The sequence below is a fragment of the Ammospiza caudacuta genome, chromosome 36, assembly GCF_027887145.1.
Source record: "Ammospiza caudacuta isolate bAmmCau1 chromosome 36, bAmmCau1.pri, whole genome shotgun sequence".
In the NCBI taxonomy this organism is placed as follows: Eukaryota; Metazoa; Chordata; class Aves; order Passeriformes; family Passerellidae; genus Ammospiza; species Ammospiza caudacuta.
Genome location: NC_080628.1, coordinates 1841461 through 1864352, shown reverse-complemented (window position 1 = coordinate 1864352; position 22892 = coordinate 1841461). Strand labels below are relative to the sequence as shown.

The 22892-nt window shown below is 50.5% G+C and overlaps 1 protein-coding gene and 1 pseudogene across 1 annotated transcript; both read right to left on the bottom strand.

Moving 5' to 3' along the window:
- Positions 1 to 946: 946 nt before the first annotated feature.
- On the bottom strand, positions 947 to 1879 carry LOC131570651 (olfactory receptor 14J1-like). Its single transcript, XM_058823023.1, has one exon. The coding sequence runs from the start codon at positions 1877 to 1879 to the stop codon at positions 947 to 949; it is 933 nt and encodes a 310-aa protein (XP_058679006.1).
- An 8458-nt stretch (positions 1880 to 10337) lies between these two features.
- The window catches only part of LOC131570585 (zinc finger protein 420-like), a 48213-nt pseudogene continuing 35658 nt past the window's right edge, over positions 10338 to 22892 (bottom strand).

The window sequence follows — 22892 nt, the reverse complement described above, 5'->3', positions numbered from 1 at the left end:
GCTCCCTCAGGTTCATGTCCCCACACCAACAGCATAAGGGTGCTCCTGCCTGCTGTGTGCAATGCAAACAGGGGCTCCTGAGCCAGTGCTGCTGTGACTGGGCCTGCAAGGATGGGGCACCTGTGTGAGCTGGGGGAGAGGCCAGGGCTGCAGAGGGGGGATGTTGTTGGCAGCTCTATGAGGACGCTCTGGGACGCTGCCCTGGGCTGTGCAGCGCACTGGGGATGGATCAGCCCCTGCTCTGCTGCTCCTTCCTGTCTGCCCCAGGGCCCTTGCAGAGCCCCAGCCATGCTGTTTGCCCCCAGCCTGCCCACGGCCAGCCTGGGGCTGCTCACGGGGCTTTTCTGTGCTGAGCATTGGCCTGGCCGTGTTCTGGAGAGAGCCTGGGAGAGAAGCCTGGAGCCCCCAGGCCCTGGCCTGAGGCGTCAGTGCTGCCCCAGCAGTGCCCATGGCCTGTCCCTGCTGCAGCCCCGGCACTGCCACCCCCAGGACTGTGCCCAGCCCCGAGAGCACTCAGGCCCTACAGCAACACCAGGGCCACCAGGGCAGTGAGGCAGGGCCATGGCAGCAGCACTGGCAATACCAAGTTCTGCTGCTGCTGCTTGGCACAGCTGCTGGGCCAGCACTGATCTGCCCCCAGCTCTGCACACAGACATTGCTGCTGCAGCTCCAGAGAAGGTAACAAATGGGCATCTCTGCAGAAAACTCTGCTGGGAGATCCTTTAGTTCCTTTAAAGCCACCAAGAGTGCAACCCCTCATTGATACAGTCTGTGGCCACAGGGAACGTGGAGAGAAACAAAATGAGAAATGACACAAGGAATGGCTTTTCTTTGTGGACAACATGAATACCTAAAATGAAGGAAAAAATACCACCACAACCAAACCAACAAGAAGTATCAATGATGACTTTTATTACAAGTGATTGGCAGAAATTGGCCAGCACATTTAATGTTCCTGAAAGCATCCAGTCATCATTGTCCGCACGGCAGCCTTGAGCTCCTGGTTCCTCAGGCTGTAAATGAGGGGGTTCAGGGCTGGGGGCACCACGGAGTACAGAACTGACAGGGCCAGATCCAGGGATGGGGAGGACATGGAGGGAGGCTTCAGATGAGCAAATGTGCCTGTGCTGAGGAAAAGGGAGAGCACAGCCAGGTGAGGGAGGCAGGTGGAAAAGGCTTTGTGCCGTCCCTGCTCAGAGGGGACCCTCAGCACAGCCCTGAAGATCTGCACATAGGAGAAAACAATGAACACAAAACAACCAAATGTTACACAGATGGAAAACACAAGAAGCCCAAATTCCCTGAGCTTTGAGTGTGAGCAGGAAAGCTTAAGAATGGCGGGGATTTCACAGAAGAACTGGCCCAGGGCATTGCCATGGCACAGGGGCAGGGAAAATGTATTGACTGTTTGCAGAAGAGCATTGAGAAAGGCACTGGCCCAGGCAATTGCTGCCATGTGGGCACAAGCTCTGCTGCCCAGGAGGGTCCCGTAGTGCAGGGGTTTGCAGATGGACACATAGCGGTCGTAGCACATGACGGTCAGGAGAAAATACTCTACTCCCATGAAGAAGATCAGCAGAAAAACCTGAGTAGCACATCCTTTGTAGGAGATGTTGCTAGTGTCCCAGAGGGAATTGTGCATGGCTTTGGGGACAGTGGTGCAGATGGAGCCCAGGTCGCTGAGGGCCAGGTTGAGCAGGAAGAAGAACATGGGCGTGTGCAGGAGGCGGCTGCAGGCTACGGCGCTGATGATGAGGCTGTTGCCCAGGAGGGCAGCCAGGGAGATGCCCAGCAAGAGGCAGAAGTGCAGGAGCTGCAGCTGCCGCGTATCTGCCAATGCCAGCAGGAGGAAGTGGCTGATGGAGCTGCTGTTGGACATTTGCTGCGGCTGGGCATGGGGACCTGTTCATGGAGAAACAACAGTGACAAGTCAGAAGGGGCTGCTTTGAGCCAAGCCTGGGCCATTCCCCGCAGACTGTCCCTGTAGCCTTGTTCCTGCTCTGGTAAAACCTTCACCCATGTCCCAGCCTGAGCCCCAGTTGTTCTGGCTGAGTTTGCTGGGAGCAGCCAGGCCTGTGCTTAGGGGTTCTCAAGGAGCCATCCCTGCCCTGGTCCCCTGGATTTGTGGCCATGGGGCAGAGGGACAAGGCTGAATATTCAGGATTTGACAGAGGAATCGCTTCTAATGCAGACAGGCTTGCTAGCATCTGCATTCACGGTCCCATAAGACATGAATAGCAGGACGTTTTTTTAGGAATTGTCTTCCTCCCCACCCTTCATTCCTGGCTCTCTGACGTCAAAAATCCCCAGCATTTCTGCTGCACTCAGAGTTTGCCACTGAGAGATGGGAGAGGCAAAGGATTCCCTGTGGCTGAGGGAAGGTGAGGGGCTGGATGGGCTTGTTCCCACCTGCTCTGGCTTTGCACCTTAGGCTGCAATCAGAGCACAATCACACTCCTGGGTCATCCTGGGATAAACCAGACCCTGCCCAGAGCAGAGGGATCCCTGAATATCTCACCCTCTCTCAAGGTCTCTGGGCAAGGTCTCAGCACCCCCTTGTGCCAAGGACACTCACGGCTCCCTGGGCAAACCCAGCAGCATTTCCTCAGCTGTGGCAGCTCTGCCCTTCCCTGCGGGACATTCAGGGAACTCCCAGAGGCTCTGGCACAGATTTGCACCAGGAGGGCAGCTCAGAGCTTGGAGGGGCACAGCAAGGAGATCCCTGGCTGTGCCCAGGATGGGATCTCAGGGAGGGGGCTCAGCTCATTCCCCTTTCCCATGGACTGCTTTGCCCACAGCCCCACAGGTGCCAGGAAAGCTTGGACACCCCATTCCCATGGACAGCCCTGCCTGGCAAGAATGCCAAGGGCAGAGCCTGACTCAGCTGCTGCAAAAGCCAGAGCCTCCCTGAGAGCAGCAGATAACAGTGACAATATCAGGGCAGGGCAGAACCACGAGAAGATGTTGTGGTGCTGTGCCTGAGAGAGCAGGGCAGAGACAGCTGGGCACTCAGGACAGTGTTCCCATGCCCAGCTGTGCCCAGCACCTCCCACACACCAACAGTGCCCTCATCCTGCCCCCAGCACTGCTCTCTTCAGCCCCTTCTCCTTCCCTGAGCATCTCCCTGGGCCTGGACATTCCCTCCTGAGAGGAGCCTTGTCCCTGCCAGCGCTCACAGAGCCCATCCCAGCCTGTGTGCCCTGGCTGGGGCCCTACAGAAACCTGCCTGTGCGCAGGGCCCTGGCTGGGGCAGGCTCTGTGTGCAGCTGGGCAAGGGCAGCTCAGGAGAGCCCTGCTGGGCCCTGCAAAGGTGATGCTGCTGCTGTCCAGGGCTGAGGAGTGGCTGAGGGCCCTTTGGGAGGCTCCCAGCAGAGAGACTGACCACCCAAAGTTACAGTTCTGGACTCTCTGTAAATGTTCAAACATTCCTTTGATGATCCTGTGTGGCCCTTTCAACTCAGAATGTTCTGGGATTCTGGGATTACAATTCCTCTTCTGCTTTTCTCACCCCCCTGTTGTCTGTAATCCAAAAACAAAAAAAAAAACCCTTACAACAATGTTAGAACAGTAAAGTAAAAACCAGACATTAATTGGAAACTTCCAGGTGTCCCAGTGGGGATTTAGCACATCCCATCCTGGCCCCTGATTTCAGCAATTTATTAAGGTTGATTAATTAGGATATTTAACAGGATCATCCAATAGCAGATTCGGTTGCCCTGGTTACACATCCCTGGGTCAACCCATTGGAGTAGGTCCAAAGGCTTCTTTGCCTTCCCTGTTTATTATGACTGCTCATATTCTGGTCAGAAACCAGAATGTTCTTCTTGTAGGTCCTATTCCTGATAATAAGACTATAAAGTGTTTCAGGAATGTATTTAGACAGCTTATTGTTCTAAAATCTAAGAGAAAGGTTGACAAATATTAAAGTTAATTAAAGATTATAGTTATGGAAGAATTAAAGGTTATAGTTCTAGAAGTATATAATAGTAATTTGACCTAATTAAGAGTTTAATAGAGTTAGGGAAATATTATAGTTTTATAACTATATAATAGTAATTTGCAGAGCTACAAAGAGATGAAAAATGTATAAAAACAAAAATCTTTATGTCATCACCCTAACCTTCCCACTCTACTCCAAGCAGGAAATTGAAAACACTCTCATGAAAGCTCCTGATCTTTCCAGCAATCCCATGCTTACCTTCTTTGGGAAGTGTCCTCCGGAGCTGTGCCCAGGCTGGTCTAGAGCTGGGAGCAGTCCTGCCCCACCCAGCCCCTCTCAGCAGCAGCCCCTGCCCTGCTCAGGCTGGCTCCTTCCCCCCAGAGCTTCTCCCCACTGCTGGGAGCAGCTCCCCGGTCCGGCAGAGAGCTGTCCCTGGCAGGCAGCAGAGTCCCTGCCCAGCACAGCGCCCTGGGCTGCAGGACCCTGCTCTGCAGGACAGCCCTGGGCACCCCTGGCTGCAGCCCCGGCTGCTCAGCCCTGCAGCAGAGCCTGGCAACAGGAGCTGCCTTGGGCTGTGCCTGGGCTGGGGCAGCAGGGAAAGCCAGCCCTGCCCTAGGGCCACAGCCCTGCCCTGGAGCAGCCCTGAGAGTCCTCCTGAAAGGTCCTGAAAGCTGTGGGATATGCCAGCTCCAGGAGATCCCTGCAGGAATGGCAGCTCCTCTTCCCACAGCCAGGGAATGACTGTTTCAAACCTGGGATGATTTCTGCTCCAGTGAGCCCTGAGGTAGCTCTGCTCTGTGCTCCCAGCCCAGACTGAGTTTAACTCCTCTGTGCCTCTGAGCAGTGCCCAGGGTGGCTGCAGGCAGTGCCCCAGCCCTGCTGGGCTGTGCACAGGAGCTGCTCCTGGGCAGACATGTCTCTCTGCAGCACTGCCCTTGCCAGGATCTGTCTCTGAGCCGGGAGCCTCTCCGCAGGTTTTTCAAAGGACTTTGATTTGGCTTTTAACTTGGAGTCTCTGGGAGGTTTGTGCAATCATGGCCTCCAACTATCTGCTGTAATTAGTCCCTGGAGAGGCTTTGTCAGTAACAACACTCATTGGGGCTCATTAATACTTCAGGGTACTTTAGTTTTTTTAAGGTATTTGGTGTTTCCCTTTTGATACAGGCTCTGTGAGAGCTTTGTACAATCATGGCCCCAATTATCTGCTTTAACGAGTCCCTTGAGAGCTTTGTACTGACACCCAGTAGTGCTCATTAATACTTTGAGATACTCAAGGTTTTTAAGGTACTTTGGATTTTCCTTTCTACACTGAGTCTCTGAGAGGATTTCATGCCATCCTGGCCTCCAATACTCTCCTCCAAGGAGTCCATGAGGAGCCTGTGTTGGGGATGGACCTCAGAGGGACACATTCATGGCTCAAGACATTTTGGGGTTTTTGTCCGTCTTTGACTCCTGGAAAGGTTTGTGCAATCTCCTCTCAGGCCCTGAGGTTTCAGGGCTCAGCTCCAAATGCACCATGGGGCTCATTATGATCAAGTACATCCTGACAAACTGTGGTTTTGCTTTGATTTCCCTCTACTGTAGTGCAGTTCACTAGGAAGTTCTTTTTCTATTGTTACAGAGAAATATTTCAAATAGCTTCCAATAAATCCATATTCCTGTTTTAAGGGTGTATGGTTCTCTTTAGAGAAGAAATGATAGCAGCATTCTGTGACTGATAGACCCAGGGGCTTTCCTAAGGAGGTCTGTCCTGGTCAGAGAAGCTGTGTCTTGAGATCTGACCCAGTGTGGAGAGCCTTGCTCCACATTTCCAAACCCCATCCTGTCTCTCCTCACTCACCTGGGGTCAGCTTATCTTGGAGAACTTGCTGCACTCAGGCAGAGTGGGGTTTTTCTTCTTTTATTTTAGTAATCTAAAACTCCTAAGCTCCCTGTTGAAAACAGACATCCTCCTCAAGTGTGTGCCAAGCCCAAGCTGCCACCAAGACCAGTCCAGACCTGCCCTGGGCCAGCTGTGAGGATGTGTGGAGGCCCAGAGCCCTGCCATCAGAGTCTCAATCCCCTAGACATAGAGGACCTGTTCCAGATAAGAGGAATAGGCTTTCAGGTTAGGGTGAGACGCTTTCTTCTCCCATAGATCTTTGCAAGCACATGATTTATGGAATGGTATGTTACCCCATTGGTCCATTTGCTTAATTATCCTAGTTAAACTCCTATTGCCCACGTTTGTTTAGCCCTAGAATGTTCTTCTCTCTCTGTCCCTCCATTGGCCCTAGTTTGCTGCATTCCTCCACTTTTGTTTCCTTATTGGCTGACCTGAGATCTGACCCCTCCTCTGCACCATTTCCCCCATATCCATTGGACCCTGACCCTCAGCTCCACCCTCACTACCCCATATGACTTTGTTCCTTCAGCCTGCACCCTGTCTTCATCCGCGGACCCTGTTCAGCTGTGTACCCTGTTCCTGTACCAATAAACCCAGTTTGCAGGAGATCATATGAAAACCCATCCTGCCTGTTCTGTCAGCTTACTAAGGTAGCGGTGAGCTTTGGGCTCATGAGTGCTGGATGCTACAAGGGCCTCAGCAGAGCAATGATGCTACACATGGCACCCGAACAGGGACCTGATTTGTTAAGGTCCCCGGTAGCATCTCCAGCAGTGATCCTGCCAGCCAGATGTCACTGGAAGCTGTACCCCTTCAGGTCAGCCATAACACTGAAATGAGACTTGAGTTTTATTGAATCTCACTGAAGAAGAAGTCGACAATCCCCTCAACATCTATGGGACCAGCTTTGCTGACAGCCCCACAAACCCCACTTTGGCTGAAGAGTGTGAGACTGAGAGTGAGTGACTGAGTTGCAGAGAGCTCCCAGGGGTTTGGGCTTTTGATTTTCTGTTCCTGTGGATGGGCATTTCCTCTTTCATTGGGTGCAGCTATGGGAAATACTCAGTTCCAAGCTGCAAAGGATGTTTTTGTTAAGTTTTGGAGAGTTTTAAATTTAGAGGGGAGTTCATTTTCTGAGAGGAGTTTTAAAGGTATTGTTTATGGTTATTTGAGGAGTTTCCCAATATTTCTGTTGATTCTATCTCTCAGTTACCGTTTTGGGATGCTCTTGGGAAAAAAACTTTATATTTTACAAACACAAGGGGTTTTAAAAGTTGGGAAATTTTATCTGTTGTTTCATTCAATTTATGGGATCATGTAACGAGTTCATGGTTCCAACCCATTGTCCTGGTTTATTCAATCCTCCCCCCTCCACGTTCCCAAACCCATGTTCCCTGAGAACAGGATGGGAGATGGAGCCCGCTCTTTGGCACAGACAAGCCATCTGCTACCTGTCGTCTTCCCTCCTTTTCTGTCCTCTCCTCAGGGTGGTAGTGGCCATGCTGCCCTGAGATATTCCCTCACCCACATTCCTTCATCTCCTGATCCTAATCCCCCTTCCTATAAATCACAAGATGGCAATGCTCCTGTTAGAGAGACCGCCTTTTTAGATTCCCTTCAGCCTTCATCCCCATTTCCCGCCTTTGCTCCACATACCTCCCCTGTGACGGGCCCCATCTTGATGTTGAGTTCCGACCCTGGAACTGGACATGGGGCCAACTGGAAGGAAGCCATTTTGGCTATCAAAGGCCTTCAACACAAGGTGTTGCCAGTTGGCTGAATGCCCTACGCCCCTCCCAGCAGACCTGCTTCCTCAGCAGAGGAAGAGAGCGATAGCTTATCTGAGAGTGAGGATGAGCCCAAGCATTCTTGGCAGAGGATGTGGAGAAAAGCTGCAAAGGAGGGGGACTGGGAGGTGGTATCCAAGATTCAGGTGGCACCTGTGCAGTATAAGCAGGGGCCAAAACCTAAATCTATTCCCTATGGATTCCCATTTAGGTTTTGGCCCCTGCTTATACTGCACAGGTGCCATCTGAATCTTGGATTCTCTACCTCCATAGGGAAATTAAGGACTTAGTTAAGGCTGCAAAGGGCTATTGGAGGAGTTCTCCCTTTTTTAAGAATTTGCTGGATGCACCATTTACTGCCCACACGATGGTACCATAAATTAATAGAGTGTATAAAAATTTTATTGTCACCTGCTGAGTTTATTTTGTGGAAACAAATTTGGATAAATAAATTTAATGAATTACCAAAAGGTTTATGTTGAGGAAGAACGGTGACAACACCTCACATTGGACTGCATTACTAGGGAAGGAGACTATACTAGACTGCAATATCAGGCTGAAGTCCTCCCCTGGTCAATACTGGAAGATCACAAAGGTGCTGCATGGTCTACCCTCCTCCACCTGACACTTCTACATCCCACATTGACTTCACTGACATTTGCCAGGGCCTGGATGAGAGCTATATCAAGTTTGTCGATCACCTTATTAAAGTGCTGGAAAAACAGGTAGACGATGAAAAGGTCTGGGATTATCTTATTAGCAAATTAGCTTTCTGTAATGCCAGTATTGACTGCAGAAAGGTTCTGGACACCCTCCGCCTTGTCCATGAGCTGACCATCGCTCAGATGGTTGATGCTTGCATTTGTCAAGCGGTCTCAGACTGTGACTCCAGCCTAGCCAAGGCCACCGGCCAGGGTGCAATGGAAGCGCTGGTTGCAGCAAATGTGCTTCTCCACAATACAAAATGTAATAAAGGCAGTGGAAACTGTTATAACTGCGAGAAAACTGGACATATAGCAAAAGACTGTAAATACAAGACTAACAACCATTCTCATTTTTCACCCAGCCCTCAGTCCCAGAGCCATTGCCCAAATTGTTCCTGAAGCCAACAGCACTACCAGACCTCGGGAAACTGCCAGCAGAGCTCAAAATGACCTCAAATATGAAGTTATTCCATCCCACCCTTCCATCAGTGATAGATGTCTTAGGTTACAATGTAAAGATGTATTCTATTCCAATCCTCAAGAGCTGTTGAAAGCAGGAAGGGCATTGTTTTTTCCTTATCTCCTGTAAATGGGCTGATCAATGCCTTGCCACATGACTCAGAGATAACTCCCTCTGGGAGCCATTTCTGCACCCACCCCATGACTTATAGAATGATTTTAGCTCATTGGGAGATGCTTCGCCCAGTGGGGAGGAGTTAAGCATCCCCAGCTGAATATAATCTGGGGTTTGGGACAGCACAAGCTGCCTTTCCACTGGATTTCCCAGGGAACAGCTGCCATTTCCATTGGATCTTCAGAGGAAAACTACACCCTACTACAGGATCATTGCTCCAACATAACCACATCTGGCATTCCAGGAGGACTGCAGCCACCATTCCAACTGGACTGCTAACAACACCCTGACCAACAGGGTGTCAAGTTGTATTCTGACTTTGTCAATGTTTTTTCTTTTGTATTACTGAATGCATTTTGGGGTTTTTTTTTTCTTTTCCTAATAAATTGTAAGTCTGACTTGGAGTCGCTCACTGGTTTTGCTTTCAAACCAGAAAAAATGGAAAAGTCTGAGCAGATTTCCTGAACAACAAACCCCACTCAGGAGCCACCTGCTCAGTCCAGGCTGCCTGGAATGGTGTCACATTTCTCCAAGGGACTTTGTGAGCAGAAATGATCTCTGGGAGCAGAATTCTTTGAGTCTTGCAGCTGAATTCTCCGTCCCTATCCTTTCCCTGGATCTCTGTTGCAGATGGAGGCTGCTGGTGCCACCCTCACCATTAACATCTCTCTCTTGAATGCAAACAGATGTTCCCAGGACCATTTTGACACTAAGAGGGTGATATGGAAGCAAGGAGTCAATTGTGACCCTGGGGTCCCATGGAACCAATGGGCCATGGTGACACAGCAGGGCCATGTGGATTCAGTGGTCCATTGTGACACTGTGGATCCATGGAGACACTCCCGGAACCTCATGGAACCAAGGAGTCCATGGTGACCCAGCAGGGCTGCATGGAGCCAATGGTCCATGGTGACACTGCCCCTCCAAGGAGGCCATTGTGACACTGCGGAAGCTCATGGAGCGAGGGAGGCCATTGTGACACCGAAGAACTTCATGGCACTAAATATTCATGGTCACACATCAGGGCATCATGGGAACCAAGGAACCTCTGTTGGCAGTATGGACACTCAAGGAACCAGGGGCTGTTGTGGAACTGCAGAACCAACAGAGCTGCTGGACCTTGTTCCCTGGCACTGCACAGCTCCTTGGGAGGCACGGCAGGAGCAGCACCCTAGGAGCCTTGGGAATGTCCCTCTGGCATCCATGGCATACACTCCCAGGGGCTGGAATTCCAGTTCCCAGCCAGGAAAAGATGTTCCTGCCCTCAAAGGCAAAGACCTTAAGAAGGAGCCAAAAGCCAAGTGCAGCAAGATCCTACAATGACATTTCACTGCCAGCCTTCAGAACTTTACCCATGGCTGCTGTAGCTCCTGCACTGGGAATTAAATCAGGGCAGGATCTTTGGTGGGAGCTGCCCTGGGTTAAGGGAGACACTGAGAGAGAAACAGAGCAGGCAAAGTGAGGCAGGAGAGAAAGGAGGACACCAATACAATCAGCTGAGAAGATGGCACTCTAAAAACAGAACTGGAACTGATGGAAAATGAATGGGACAGAAATCGATAGTTCGGAAAGTTTTAATTACTATCAAAATAGATCACACACACCCAGACCTACACAATCCTGATCCCACACTCTCAAATTTTGATCTCACTTCTCCCAATCTCCTTCCAACACTATCTCACCCTGGAGATTGTGGAATCAAATAGATATGGCATGGGACTGAGTTTTTCTGAGGTGGGAACAAGGCAATTTGACAAGGATTGAGCCATTTTGGGGTAAAATTGAGGTGTTTTCAGTGGGATTGAATAATTTTGAGGTGACAGACCAATTCATCTTGAATTCTGGAGTGCAAGGATATGGAGAATACTTCCTGAAATCCCGCAAGAACACACAAATCTTCCAGAATATGTTCCCAAACCATAAATTCCACCTCAAACACCTGTTAAATAGTAGGATTTTAGATATTATTGATCAATTACTTTCTTTTTTGTCATATTTCAGGTGTTTTTAAGTGATAAAGAAAAATCAGAAGAAAATTAGGGCCAAACAAAAAGGATAACCAGCCAGGTGTCCTCCCAACATGGATCACAGGAAATGTGGGTCACCAGGCTCTGACCAATGTGGATCCTCCCATGGGGCATGAAGCTAGAGCGGTGCACGAAGCTCTTCGGCAGTTGGAGCACTTGCAGGGCTTCCCTTACCGGGGCCTCCGTTAGTGTCTAGTCAAGTGAGAGCTGCCGAAGAAACTCTTCCCACACTGGGGACACTCGTAGGGCCTCTCCCCAGTGTGGATGCGCCGGTGGGTGACGGGGATGGAGTTGCCCTTGAAGCCCTTCCCACAGTCAGGGCAGCAGAAGGGCCTCTCCTCAGTGTGAATCCACTGGTGGCCGAGGAGATTGGAGCTGGTCTGAAACCTCTTGTGACACTCGGGACACTCATAGGGCCTCTCCTCAGTGTGGATTATTTGGTGGATGACCAGCTGGGACCTACGACTGAAGCTCTTCTCACATTCCTCAAACTTGTAGGGCATTCCCTGGTGTGGATCCTCTGGTGGCAACTAAGGCTGAAGCTCCAGCTGAAGCTCATCTCACATTCCCCACACTCACAGGGCCTCTCCCCAGTGTGGATACGCTGGTGCCTGATGAGGTGGAGGTTTTGCTAGATACCCTTCCCACAGTCAGGGCAGTGGAAGGGCCTCTCTTCTGTGTGAATATGCTGGTGGCTGAGGAGATGGGACCTGACGTGAAAACTCTTCTGACACTGGGGACACTCATAGGGCCTGTCCCCAGTGTGGATGCATTGGTGGGTCATGAGGGTGGATCTCTAGCTGAAGCTCTTCCCACATTCCCCATACTCATAGGCCCATTCCCTGGTGTGGATCCTCTGGTGGCTGATCAGGGTGCTGCTCTGCCTGAAGTTCTTCCCACACTCCAAGTACTTGTAGGGCTTCTCCCCATCATGAAGCTCCTCATGGACCACCAGCTCCAAACTCTGTCTGAAGCTCTGTCTACCTTGCTGGCTCAGGGTGGGTCTTTCCTCCTCAGACCACCCTGGGCTGGCTTTGAAGCCCATCCTCCTGCAGGATCTCTGGGGATTTTCCTCCCCATTGGAATTCTGCACTGTGGAGTCACTCAAAACGACCTCTTCAATGAGGTTCTGCCATGGAGAATTTTCCTCCACTGTCTCTGAGCTTTGGCTTAAGCTCTGTCCACCTTCCTGGCACAGGGTGGGTCTTTCCTCCTCAGACCACCCTGGGCTGGCTTTGAAGCCCATCCTCCTGCAGGATCTCTGGGGATTTTCCTCCCCATTGGAATTCTGCACTGTGGAGTCACTCAAAACGACCTCTTCAATGAGGTTCTGCCATGGAGAATTTTCCTCCACTGTCTCTGAGCTTTGGCTTAAGCTCTGTCCACCTTCCTGGCACAGGGTGGGTCTTTCCTCCTCAGAGCACCCTGGACTGGGTTTGCAGCCCCTCCTCCTGTTCTACCTCAGAGGCTATTCCTCCCTGTTGGATTCCAGACCATGGAGCTGCTCAAAATGGCCTTTTCTACCATGTCCTGCCATAGGGATTTATCCTCCCTCCTCAGCTCCTTGTCTGGGGGAGAAAGCACAAGGAGAGGATGTGATTTCCCTCCGTGCCACAGGGAAGGAGAAGGAGATCCCCTCAATGCATCCCCGGGACAAGAGCAGGACAGCGTTGGCACCGGGGTTGTCCTGCAGCCAGGGGCCATGCTGGGCTGGGAGATGGAGTGGGAGAGAAGGGGAAAGGGAACTGACTTTCTCCTCACCTGCTTGGGGGTCCTGGGGGATCCTCATTTGTTGGAAAAGAAATGAAATTTAGCAAAATGTTTAATTATAGTGAGTTGTGTGTGAACTGTTTTGTTAAAAAGTAGTTTTGTAGCCGTTGAAAGTGTGTTGGGTTTTGTGTGTAACCTAGCAGGTAGTCTTAGGGATTTAATAAATATTTAAACTAGTGCAGGAAAGTAAGAATGCTAACCTGTCTGGAGGCAGCATACAATGCTCTTAGAATAAGATAAGCAGAAGATTAATGATCTTGTTTGTGAACCAAGGAATGTATCACAAGGGGTCTGTGACTAGGCAAGGGGAACAGGGAACTGTTTCTTGGAGACTTTGTTGTGAATCGCATGTATAAGAGGGAAGCACCCATACGTGAATTTGGGGGCTCGGGTTTTAGGGAGGTGAGTCCCCCAGCTCCCCGGGCCCTTAATAAAGCACCCACAAAACTTATCCGAGTTTTGTGTCATTTATCAATCGGGCAACAATTTTCCTCACAGCCTTGTGTTCCATCTGGTGAAGGGTTGGGGATGGGAAAATCTGTTGTGGGAGGAAAACAAGGGATAAGCGCATTGAATTTTGTCCTGGTTTGAAGGCAAACCTGGGGGAGAGTCTAAACCAGAATTGCAATGATACAGAAACACTGCCTTAAACTGACAGAGTCAGGATATAATCTGACACCCTGTTAGTCAGGGTGGTGGCAGCAGTCCCAGTAAATGGTGGCTGCAGTCCTGTTGGAGTGATGAATGTGATTCTGTCAAAGCAGTGATCCTGTAGAAGGGTCTGGTCTTCCTCTGAAGGTCCAGTGGTGGTTCTGGAGCTCTTGTCCTCTGAGAATCCAGTAGGCAAGGTCCTGCTGGTGTAGCAAGGCTCAGCTTATATCCAGGTAGGAATGCTTGGATCCTCCCCCTGGGAAGAGCATCCCACAATGGGATAATGGAATTTTATCAGTCCTGCAGTGACACTCAATGGCCCATTAGCAGAAGATATCTCCCCTGGAGGGTGTTATCACGGGTGAGTCATGGAAGAGATAAAGAACAATGCCCCACCTGTTTATAGCAGTTGATGAAGATGGGGATTGAAAACATGCAATTGGTTACATCTTCCATTGCAACCTGAAACAGTGGGGTAATCCCTGCTCAGGGGGTGAACACCACCCCCCTTACCCAAACTGGCTCAGGTGTAAAACCCCCACCCTGGGAAGGCCACACACACAGGGGACACTGTCACACTTGCCCTGCTCCAGGGGAGGTCTCTGTCCCTGTCACTCCCTTGCTCTCCCCCCCTTTTCTCTTTCCATCTCTCTCTCTACCTCACATTTAGTGTTCAATAAAATCCACTTTGGATTTGGTCTCATTAGCACATTAATTGGGGCAGAGGCATCTTTCTAAGAATTTTCTTAACCCAATTGCGACATTATTTTGGCACAGTGAATTCAGGGCACTGTTGTCTGACCCCAAGTACCTTTGACAACAGCATGGTTCCCTCCTTTGAGGAGGTTGTGCTTCTCTCTGGAGGAACTCTTGGAAACTTTGACGCAGCTTCCTCAGAGAGACTTATGGGAGAAATGATGAGGAAAATGGCTGTTGTGGCTGGCCAGTCTAAAGAAAATATTTTGTTGTCTTTCCTTGAAAAGTTTACTAAAATCACTGCAGAAAAGGGATCATGTGATACGAGCGAGACTGACAGAGTTCATTCACCCCAAGGTGAGAAACACAAGGGGCTGCTGGAAGTCCCACAGGAAGCCCTGCTCAAGTAGCTAAATTCCCAAATAACTCCTGAGTTCATGCCCTTGGAGGCTTTGCCAAATGTGAGAGTCATTATACTCTTCGCCCCTGTCACCTTTGTGACAGCTACACAGAACTTCTCCTTCTTTTTAATAATCTGTATTGGGCCAAATTTGCACTTTTCTTTAATTGGAACCTGCAAGAAGCTGAGTTGGAGCTGTGCTAGAATTGATCTGACTTGTAATTGACACAGAATTGCTTCTATTTTCAGTGTAATCATGTTTGGGATTTGTTTGCATTGTCATCATGTGACTTGTGGGAAAATCAAATATTCATCAAGTGATTTATGCAGAGTAAAGCTTGATTGCTGCCAAATTTATTTTGCCCAGTTCCCAGGGGATTCTCAAGGGTCTCTCTGCCTCTCGCACTGGGAGATGCTTGTGAAGAGTTTGGGGGGGTTGTCCCTGTCACCCCAGGCCATTCCCCACGGGGTCTCCATTATTCTCACCCCTGGGAATGCCTGGGGGATCTCCCTCCCTCTCACCCCTGTGCCAGGGGGTGCTCAGGGCAGTCTCTGTCCCTCTCAGCACAGGGGATGCTCAGATGTCTCTGTCCCCTCACCCTGGGGGATGCTCGGGGGGTCTCCATCCCTCTGGCCTCAGGCAATGCCTGTGCAGGGCTGGGCACCAGGGGCTCTGTGTCCCTCTCACTGCTGAGGGTGCTCAGGCCTGGGGGGGCTCTCTGACCTTCTCACACCTGGGGAGGTCGGGGGGGTCTCTGTCCCTCTCAGCCCTGCTGTGACCCCACCCAAACATCATCGGGCTCAGAAGGACAGAGACACCCCCAAATTCCCAGAAGGGCTGAACCTGGGATTTGGTTTGGGGCTGAGGATTTAGGAAGGGGCTGGAATTGGGGCTGGGCTTGGAGTTGGGGCTGAGATTTGGATTAGAGCTGGGATAGAGGTTAAGGCGAGACATGGGATTGGCTTTAGGGCTTTAGGTTGGGATTGAGTCTGGGGCTAGACAAGTCTGGCACTGGGATGAGAATAAATACAGAACTGTGAGTGTATCTAAACATGGAGTGAGATTGAGACCAGGGTCAGGGTCAGGTTTGGGACTGAGATCACCCAGAGTGGGACAGGGGAGTTGTCACTGCAGGATGTCCCTGGCGTTGTCCCAGCCCTCCTCAAGCAACTCCAAACATGGCAGGCATTTGGGTGCTCCACGATCCAGGTGCTCCCACGCTGCCCCTCAATACCAGGCAAGCATTCCCTGAGGGCAGCCCTGACTGTGACCCTTGGGGCTCTGGGATCAGCCCTCACATCCCTGTGGGAGCAGCTGCAGATGGGACGAGAGATTTCCCCCCCTCTTACCTGTGGGAGAATGAAGCCCAGCTTCCCTTTTCTTCTGATGCCTCCTCCTCTCCTCAGCTGAGGGTGTCAAACTTCCCAGGAGCAGGAAAATCCCCATTCTCTGTTTGCTTGTGGCTGCAGCTTGGAACATCCACCCAGAACAAAGAAATTTCTAACAGCCCTGCTGAATGTCACCAGGGGGAGGTTTGTGACAAAGGGAGGAAATTGTATTTTGATAGTAAAGAAAGTTACAAAATTCTTTCTTTCTTTCTTTCTTTCTTTCTTTCTTTCTTTCTTTCTTTCTTTCTTTCTTTCTTTCTTTCTTTCTTTCTTTCTTTCTTTCTTTCTTTCTTTCTTTCTTTCTTTCTTTCTTTCTTTCTTTCTTTCTTTCTTTCTTTCTTTCTTTCTTTCTTTCTTTCTTTCTTTCTTTCTTTCTTTCTTTCTTTCTTTCTTTCTTTCTTTCTTTCTTTCTTTCCCATTCATTTTCCACCAGTTCCAGTTTGTTTTTCAGAGTGCCACCTTCTCAGATGATTGTGTTTGTGCCCTCCTTTCTCTCCTGCCTCTCTTTGCCTGCTCTGTTTCTCTCTCAGTGCCTCTCTTGAGCCAGGGCAACTGCCACCAAAGACCCTGCCCTGATTTAGTTCCCAGTGCAGGAGCTACAACAGCCATGGGTGAGGTTCTGAAGGCTGGCAGTGAAATGTCACTGTAGGATTTTGCTCCACTTGGCTTTTGGGTCCTTCTTGAGAGCTTTTCCTTTGAGGGCAGGAACATCTTCTCCTGGCTGGGAACTGGAATTACAGCCCCTGGGAGCAAGTGCCATGGATCCCAGAGGGGCATTCCTAGGGCTCCCAGGAAACGGGGAAAGGGAATGAGGATTTTCCTGCTTCTCGTGAGTTTGACATCCTTGCCCAAGGAGAGGGCAAGGCACCAGAAGAAAAGGGCAGCTGGGCTTCTTTCCGGAAAGAGGGGGGGAAATCTCTCGTCCTGTCTGCAGCTGCTCCCACAGGGATGTGTGGGCTGATCCCAGAGCCCCAAGGGTCACAGTCAGGGCTGCCCTCAGGGAATGCTCGCCTGGTACTGAGGGGCAGCGAGGGAGAACCTGGATCATGGAGCACTCAGCTGCCCCCCATGTTTGGAGGTGCCTGAGGAGGGCTGGGACGATGCCAGGGACATCCTGCAGTGACATCCCCCCTGTCCCACTCTGGGTGATCTCAGTCCCAAACCTGACCCTGACCCTGGTCTCAATCTCACTCCATGTTTAGATACACTCACAGTTCTGTATTTATTCTCATCCCAGTGCCAGACTTGTCTAGCCCCAGACTCAATCCCAACCTAAAGCCCTAAAGCCAATCCCATGTCTCACCTTAACCTCTATCCCAGCTCTAATCCAAACCTCAACCCAAAATCCAACCCCAGCTCCAATTCCCGTCCCTTCCTAAATCTTCAGCCCCAAACCAAATCCCAGGTTCAGCCCTTCTGGGGGTTTGGGGGTGTCTCTGTCCCTCTGAGCCCGATGATGTTTGGGTGGGGTCACAGCAGGGCTGAGAGGGACAGAGACCCCCCCGACCTCCCCAGGTGTGAGAAGGTCGGAGAGCCCCCCCAGGCCCGAGCACCCTCAGCAGTGAGAGGGACACAGAGCCCCTGGTGCCCAGCCCTGCACAGGCATTGCCTGAGGCCAGAGGGATGGAGACCCCCCGAGCATCCCCCAGGGTGAGGGGACAGAGACATCTGAGCATCCCCTGTGCTGAGAGGGACAGAGACTGCCCTGAGCACCCCCTGGCACAGGGGTGAGAGGGAGGGAGACCCCCCAGGCATTCCCAGGGGTGAGAATGATGGAGACTCCCGGGGGAATGGCCTGGAGTGACAGGGACAGGGACAACCCCCCCCAAACCCCTCCCAAGCAACCCCAAGTGCGAGAGGCACAGAGACCCCTTGAGAATCCTCTGGGCACTGGACAAAATAAACTTGGCAGAAATCAAACTTGACTATGCAAAATCACTTTGAAGAATATTTGCTCTTCCCAAAAGTAACTTGGGATGAAAGTGCAAACAAATCCCAAACATGAATAAACTGACAATCCAAGCAGTGATGTGGCAATTCCAATATTCATTGCTTCCTGCACTGCTCCAGCTCAGCTGCTGGCCAGTTCTGATAACAGGGAAGTGGAAATCTGCCCAATACAGATTATTAAAAGGAAGGGAAAGCTCTGTGTAGCAGTCACAAAGGTGACAGGGATAAAAAAGGAAAAATTATTCTCACATTTGGTAAAGCCCCCAAGCCTGAGAATTTAGGACTTATTCAGAAATTTATCTACTTGAGCTGTGCTTCTTCTGGGACTTTTAGCCGCCTTGTGTTCCTCATCATGGGGTGAATGAACCTTTCAGTCTCACTGGTAACATTTGCTCCATTTCCTCCAGTGATTTTAACAACTTTATAAGGAAAGACAACAAATTATTTTCTTTACACTGGCCACCCATAAAAGCCATTTTCCTCATCATTTCTCCCATAAAGAAAAAAAGCTTTTATAAGCTCCATAAGCTCCCCAGGAGGAAGGAGGGACTGTGTCCAAGTTTGCAAGAGTTCTTCCAGAAAGAACCACAACCTCCTGAGTGGAGGGAATCATGCTGTTGTGAAAGGCACTTGGGGTCAGACAACAGTGCCCTGAACCCACTGTGCATAAATATTATGGCAATTTGATTAAGAAAATTACTAAAGAGATGCCTCTGGCCCAATTAAGGTGCTAACGTGACCAGATCTGAAGTGGATTTTATTGAACAGTAAATGTGAGGTAGAGAGGTGAAAAGAAAGAGAAAAAAATGAGTGACAAGGGACAGAGACCTCCCGTGGAGCAGGGCCAAGTGTGACATTGTCCCCTGTGTGTGTGGCCTTCCCAGGGTGGGGGTTTTACACCTGAGCCAGTTTGGGTAAGGGGGGTGGTGTTCACCCCCTGAGCAGGGATTACCCCACTGTTTCAGGTTGCAATGGAAGATGTAACCAATTGCATGTTTTCAATCCCCATCTTCATTAACTGCTATAAACAGGTGGGGCAGTGTTCTTTATCTCTTCCATGACTCACCCGTGATAACACCCTCCAGGGCAGATATCTTCTGCTAATGGGCCATTGAGTGTCACTGCAGGACTGATAAAATTCCATTATCCCATTGTGGGATGCTCTTCCCAGGGGGAGGATCGAAGCATTCCTACCTGTCTCTGTGTGTGTCTGTGTCTGTGTGTGTGTCTGCGTGTCTGTGTGTGTCTGTGTGTCTATGTGTGACTGTGTCTGTGTGTCTCTGTGTGTGTGTGTCTGTCTGTGTGTCTGTGTCTGTGTGTCTGTTTGTGTGTCTGTGTCTGTGTCTGTGTGTCTGTCTGTGTGTGTCTGTGTGTCTGTGTCTGTGTTTATGTGTCTGTGTGTCTGTCTGTGTCTCTGTGTCTGTGTCTGTGTGTCTGTCTGTGTCTCTGTGTCTGTGTCCGTGTGTGTGTGTGTTTGTGTGTGTGTGTCTGTGTGTGTCTGTGTCTGTGTGTTTGTGTCTGTGTCTGTGTGTCTGTGTGTCTGTGTGTGTGTGTCTATGTGTGTGTGCTGGTGCTCTTGTGGCTCCCTCCTGTTACCACAAAACACTCTGAGGGAAAGTTGATTGCACCACCACAGACCACAACAGTGCCCCTTGGAACCAAGAGGCCATTGTGACACTGTGGAACCAAGGAGAGCATTGCCGTACTACCAGATCTCATGGAACCAAGGATCCATTGTGACACTGCAGGGCCTTGGGGGACCAAGGGTCATTGTGACACTGCAAGGCCCAAGGATCCAAGGGACTTTGTAACATCAAGGGGTCCCACGGAACCAAGAAGACATTGTGACACAGAGAGGCCTCATGGAACCATGGTGACACCAAGTTGTCGGGAGTGTTGATCTGCTGGAGGGTAGGGTAGGAGGGCTCTGCACAGGTCCCTGTACAGGCTGGATCTAGGGCCCAAATCCAGCAAGGTGAAGTTTAACAAGTCTAAGTACCGGGTCCTGCATTTTGGCCACAACAAGCCCTGAAGCAATACAGGCTGGGGACAGAGTGGCTAGAGAGCAGCCAGGCAGAAAGGGACCTGCAGAGACTGATGGACAGCAGGCTGGACATGAGGCAGCAGTGTGCCTGGGTGGCCAAGAAGGCCAATGGCTCCTGGCCTGGATTAGGAATGGTGTGGCCAATAGGAGGAGGGCAGTAATTCTTCCCCTGTGCTGAGCACTGGTTAGGCAGCACCTCGAGTCGAGTACTGCATCCTCAATTTCTGGGCCTCATGGGTGGGCAACAGGAAGAAATTCGTAGCAGAAAAGATTAAAGAAAGCAAAGGTAAAGTCAAGGAAATGCTGGGGGCAGTTTGGGGGTGGCTGCCAGGCAGCCCTGGCTCTGAGCAACAGCGTCTGCAGTGGGACAGGAAACTCCCAGCTGGTGGGAACAAATTTTCTGTCTGACTGCAAGGCCAGAACAAAGCTGAGTGGTTTCCCTGGTGTCCCCCAGCGCTTGCTGGCCCCAGGGGCTGATGGTATTTGTGCTCTCTCAGGTTCATGTCCCCACACCAACAGCATGGGGGTGCTGCCCCTGCTGTGTGCAATGCAAACAGGGGCTCCTGAGCCAGTGCTGCCGTGTCTGTGCCTGCAAGGATGGGGCACCTGTGTGAGCTGGGGGAGAGGCCAGGGCTGCAGAGGGGGGATGTTGTTGGCAGCTCCATGAGGACGCTCTGGGACGCTGCCCTGGGCTGTGCAGTGCACTGGGGATGGATCAGCCCCTGCTCTGCTGCTCCTTCCCGTCTCCCCCAGGGCCCTTGCAGAGCCTCAGCCATGCTGTTTGCCCCCAGCCTGCCCACGGCCAGCCTGGGGCTGCTCATGGGGGTTTTCTGTGCTGAGCATTGGCCTGGCCGTGTTCTGGAGAGAGCCTGGGCAAGGAGCCTGGAGCCCCCAGGCCCTGGCCTGAGGTGTCAGTGCTGCCCCAGCAGTGCCCATGGCCTGTCCCTGCTGCAGCCCCGGCACTGCCACCCCCAGCACTGTGCCCAGCCCCGAGAGCACTCAGGCCCTACAGCAACACCAGGGCCACCAGGGCAGCGGGGCAGGGCCACGGCAGCAGCACTGGCAACACCAAGTGCTGCTGCTGCTGGGCACAGCTGTTGGGCCAGCGCTGATCTGCCCCCAGCTCTGCACACAGACATTGCTGCTGCAGCTCCAGAGAAGGTAACAAATGGGCATGTCTGCAGAAAACTCTGCTAGGAGATCCTTTAGTTCCTTTAAAGTCACCAAGAATGCAGCCCCTCATTGACAAAATCTGTGGCCAAAGGGAAGGTGGAGAGAATCAAAATGAGAAATGGCACAAACATTGGCGTATCTTTGTGGAGAAGATTAAGAAACTAAAACACAGACAAAAATTTTCAAAATGAAAACAACAAGAATTATCAAAGATAACTTTTATTACAAGTGATTTGTAGAAATTGGCCGGCAGTTTAATGTTTCTGATACCATCCAATCATCAGTCTCCTCACTGCAGCACTGAGCTCCTTGTTCCTCAGGCTGTAGATGAGGGGGTTCAGGGCTGGAGGCACCACTGAGTACAGAACTGACAGGGCCATGTCCAGAGGTGGGGAGGACATGGAGGGAGGCTTCAGGTGGGCAAATATGGCAGTGCTGACAAACAGGGAGACGACAGCCAGGTGAGGGAGGCAGGTGGAAAAGGCTTTGTGCCGTCCCCGCTCAGAGGGGATCCTCAGCACAGCCCTGAAGATCTGCACATAGGAGAAAACAATGAACACAAAACAGCCAAATGATAAACAGACAGCAATGAGCCAAATTTCCTTGAGGTTGGAGTGTGAGCAGGAGAGCTTCAGGATCTGGGCGATTTCGCAGAAGAACTGGCCTGGGGCATTGCCGTGGCACAGGGGCAGGGAAAATGTATTGGCCGTGTGCATGAGAGCAGTGAGAAAGCCACTGGCCCAGGCAGCTGCTGCCATGTGGGCACAAGCTCTGCTGCCCAGGAGGGTCCCGTAGTGCAGGGGTTTGCAGATGGACACGTAGCAGTTGTAACATGTTGAAGTGAGGGGGAGAACGACCATCCTATAATGCATCGAACTCCAACTTTATTGATCGATCCGTCACCTTAAATAATAGTGTTAACGAACTTCATGCATATTCCAAAATACAGCTTTATGATAGGCTAACAGAGAAAACTCTAACCACTCCTTTTGTTTTACAATACCGTTGATTGTTTACATCAAACAAAATCAGTGTTCTCACTGTAATACGAACGGTTCCCAAAACTTCCATAACTGTTCCCAGGGTGCCATCTTTTCCCAGAGAGGATGTTACCTTTGTTATGGGAAGACTGCCTGAGAACTTTATTGTTTATACAAGGATGCCTGAGAGAGACTAATTGTTTATAGAAGTCAGGCTGGAAGCTGCTTTGAAACTGCTTCACAGCTACCTGTTACTTTTCTCTCAGCTGCATGGCTTCGTGGCCTTTTTCTTTAAGCCATGCTTGAACTAAACTCCCGACATTTCCCCCGTCTTTTTCTTTAAAAGAAAGGAGGTTAGTTTGCCACATTTTCTCTATCATCCTACTAACCATCTTTTGGATGCAGCTACAGAAACAAGGTAATATAAGTAAAAGCAATAAGAGTACCCCTAATATCCCTATAGCATATTTTACAAGGTTTCTTAGCCATGGTCCCAATCCTAAACTTTTAAGGCACTCATCAATACCCAATCCTTCTTCTTCCTTAAGGCTGTTAAGCCCTAGCCGTAGCTCTTTCAACTAAGCATGAATAGATACAGAATGATTAGACAGGTTCATGCAACACATTCCTTTAAACTCTTCACACCCATGGCCTTGAGCTAATAACAAGAAATCTATAGCAGCTCTATTTTGTAAATCAGTGTGGTTAACACTTTGTACATCTGAAGATAACATATCTAATATCTGTGAAGTTTTATTTAGTTCACCCTTAGCCCAACACCCTATTTGTTTTGCTAGAGTCAATGCTTTGCTTGCAGCACCCCAGGGTAGGAAAGCTGAAACCATCACTTGTTTAAATTTAC

What these genes read in the sequence shown, in the direction of transcription:
- LOC131570651 (XM_058823023.1), bottom strand. Translation starts at nt 1,879, where the DNA reads ATGTCCAACAGCAGCTCCATCAGCCACTTCCTCCTGCTGGCATTGGCA.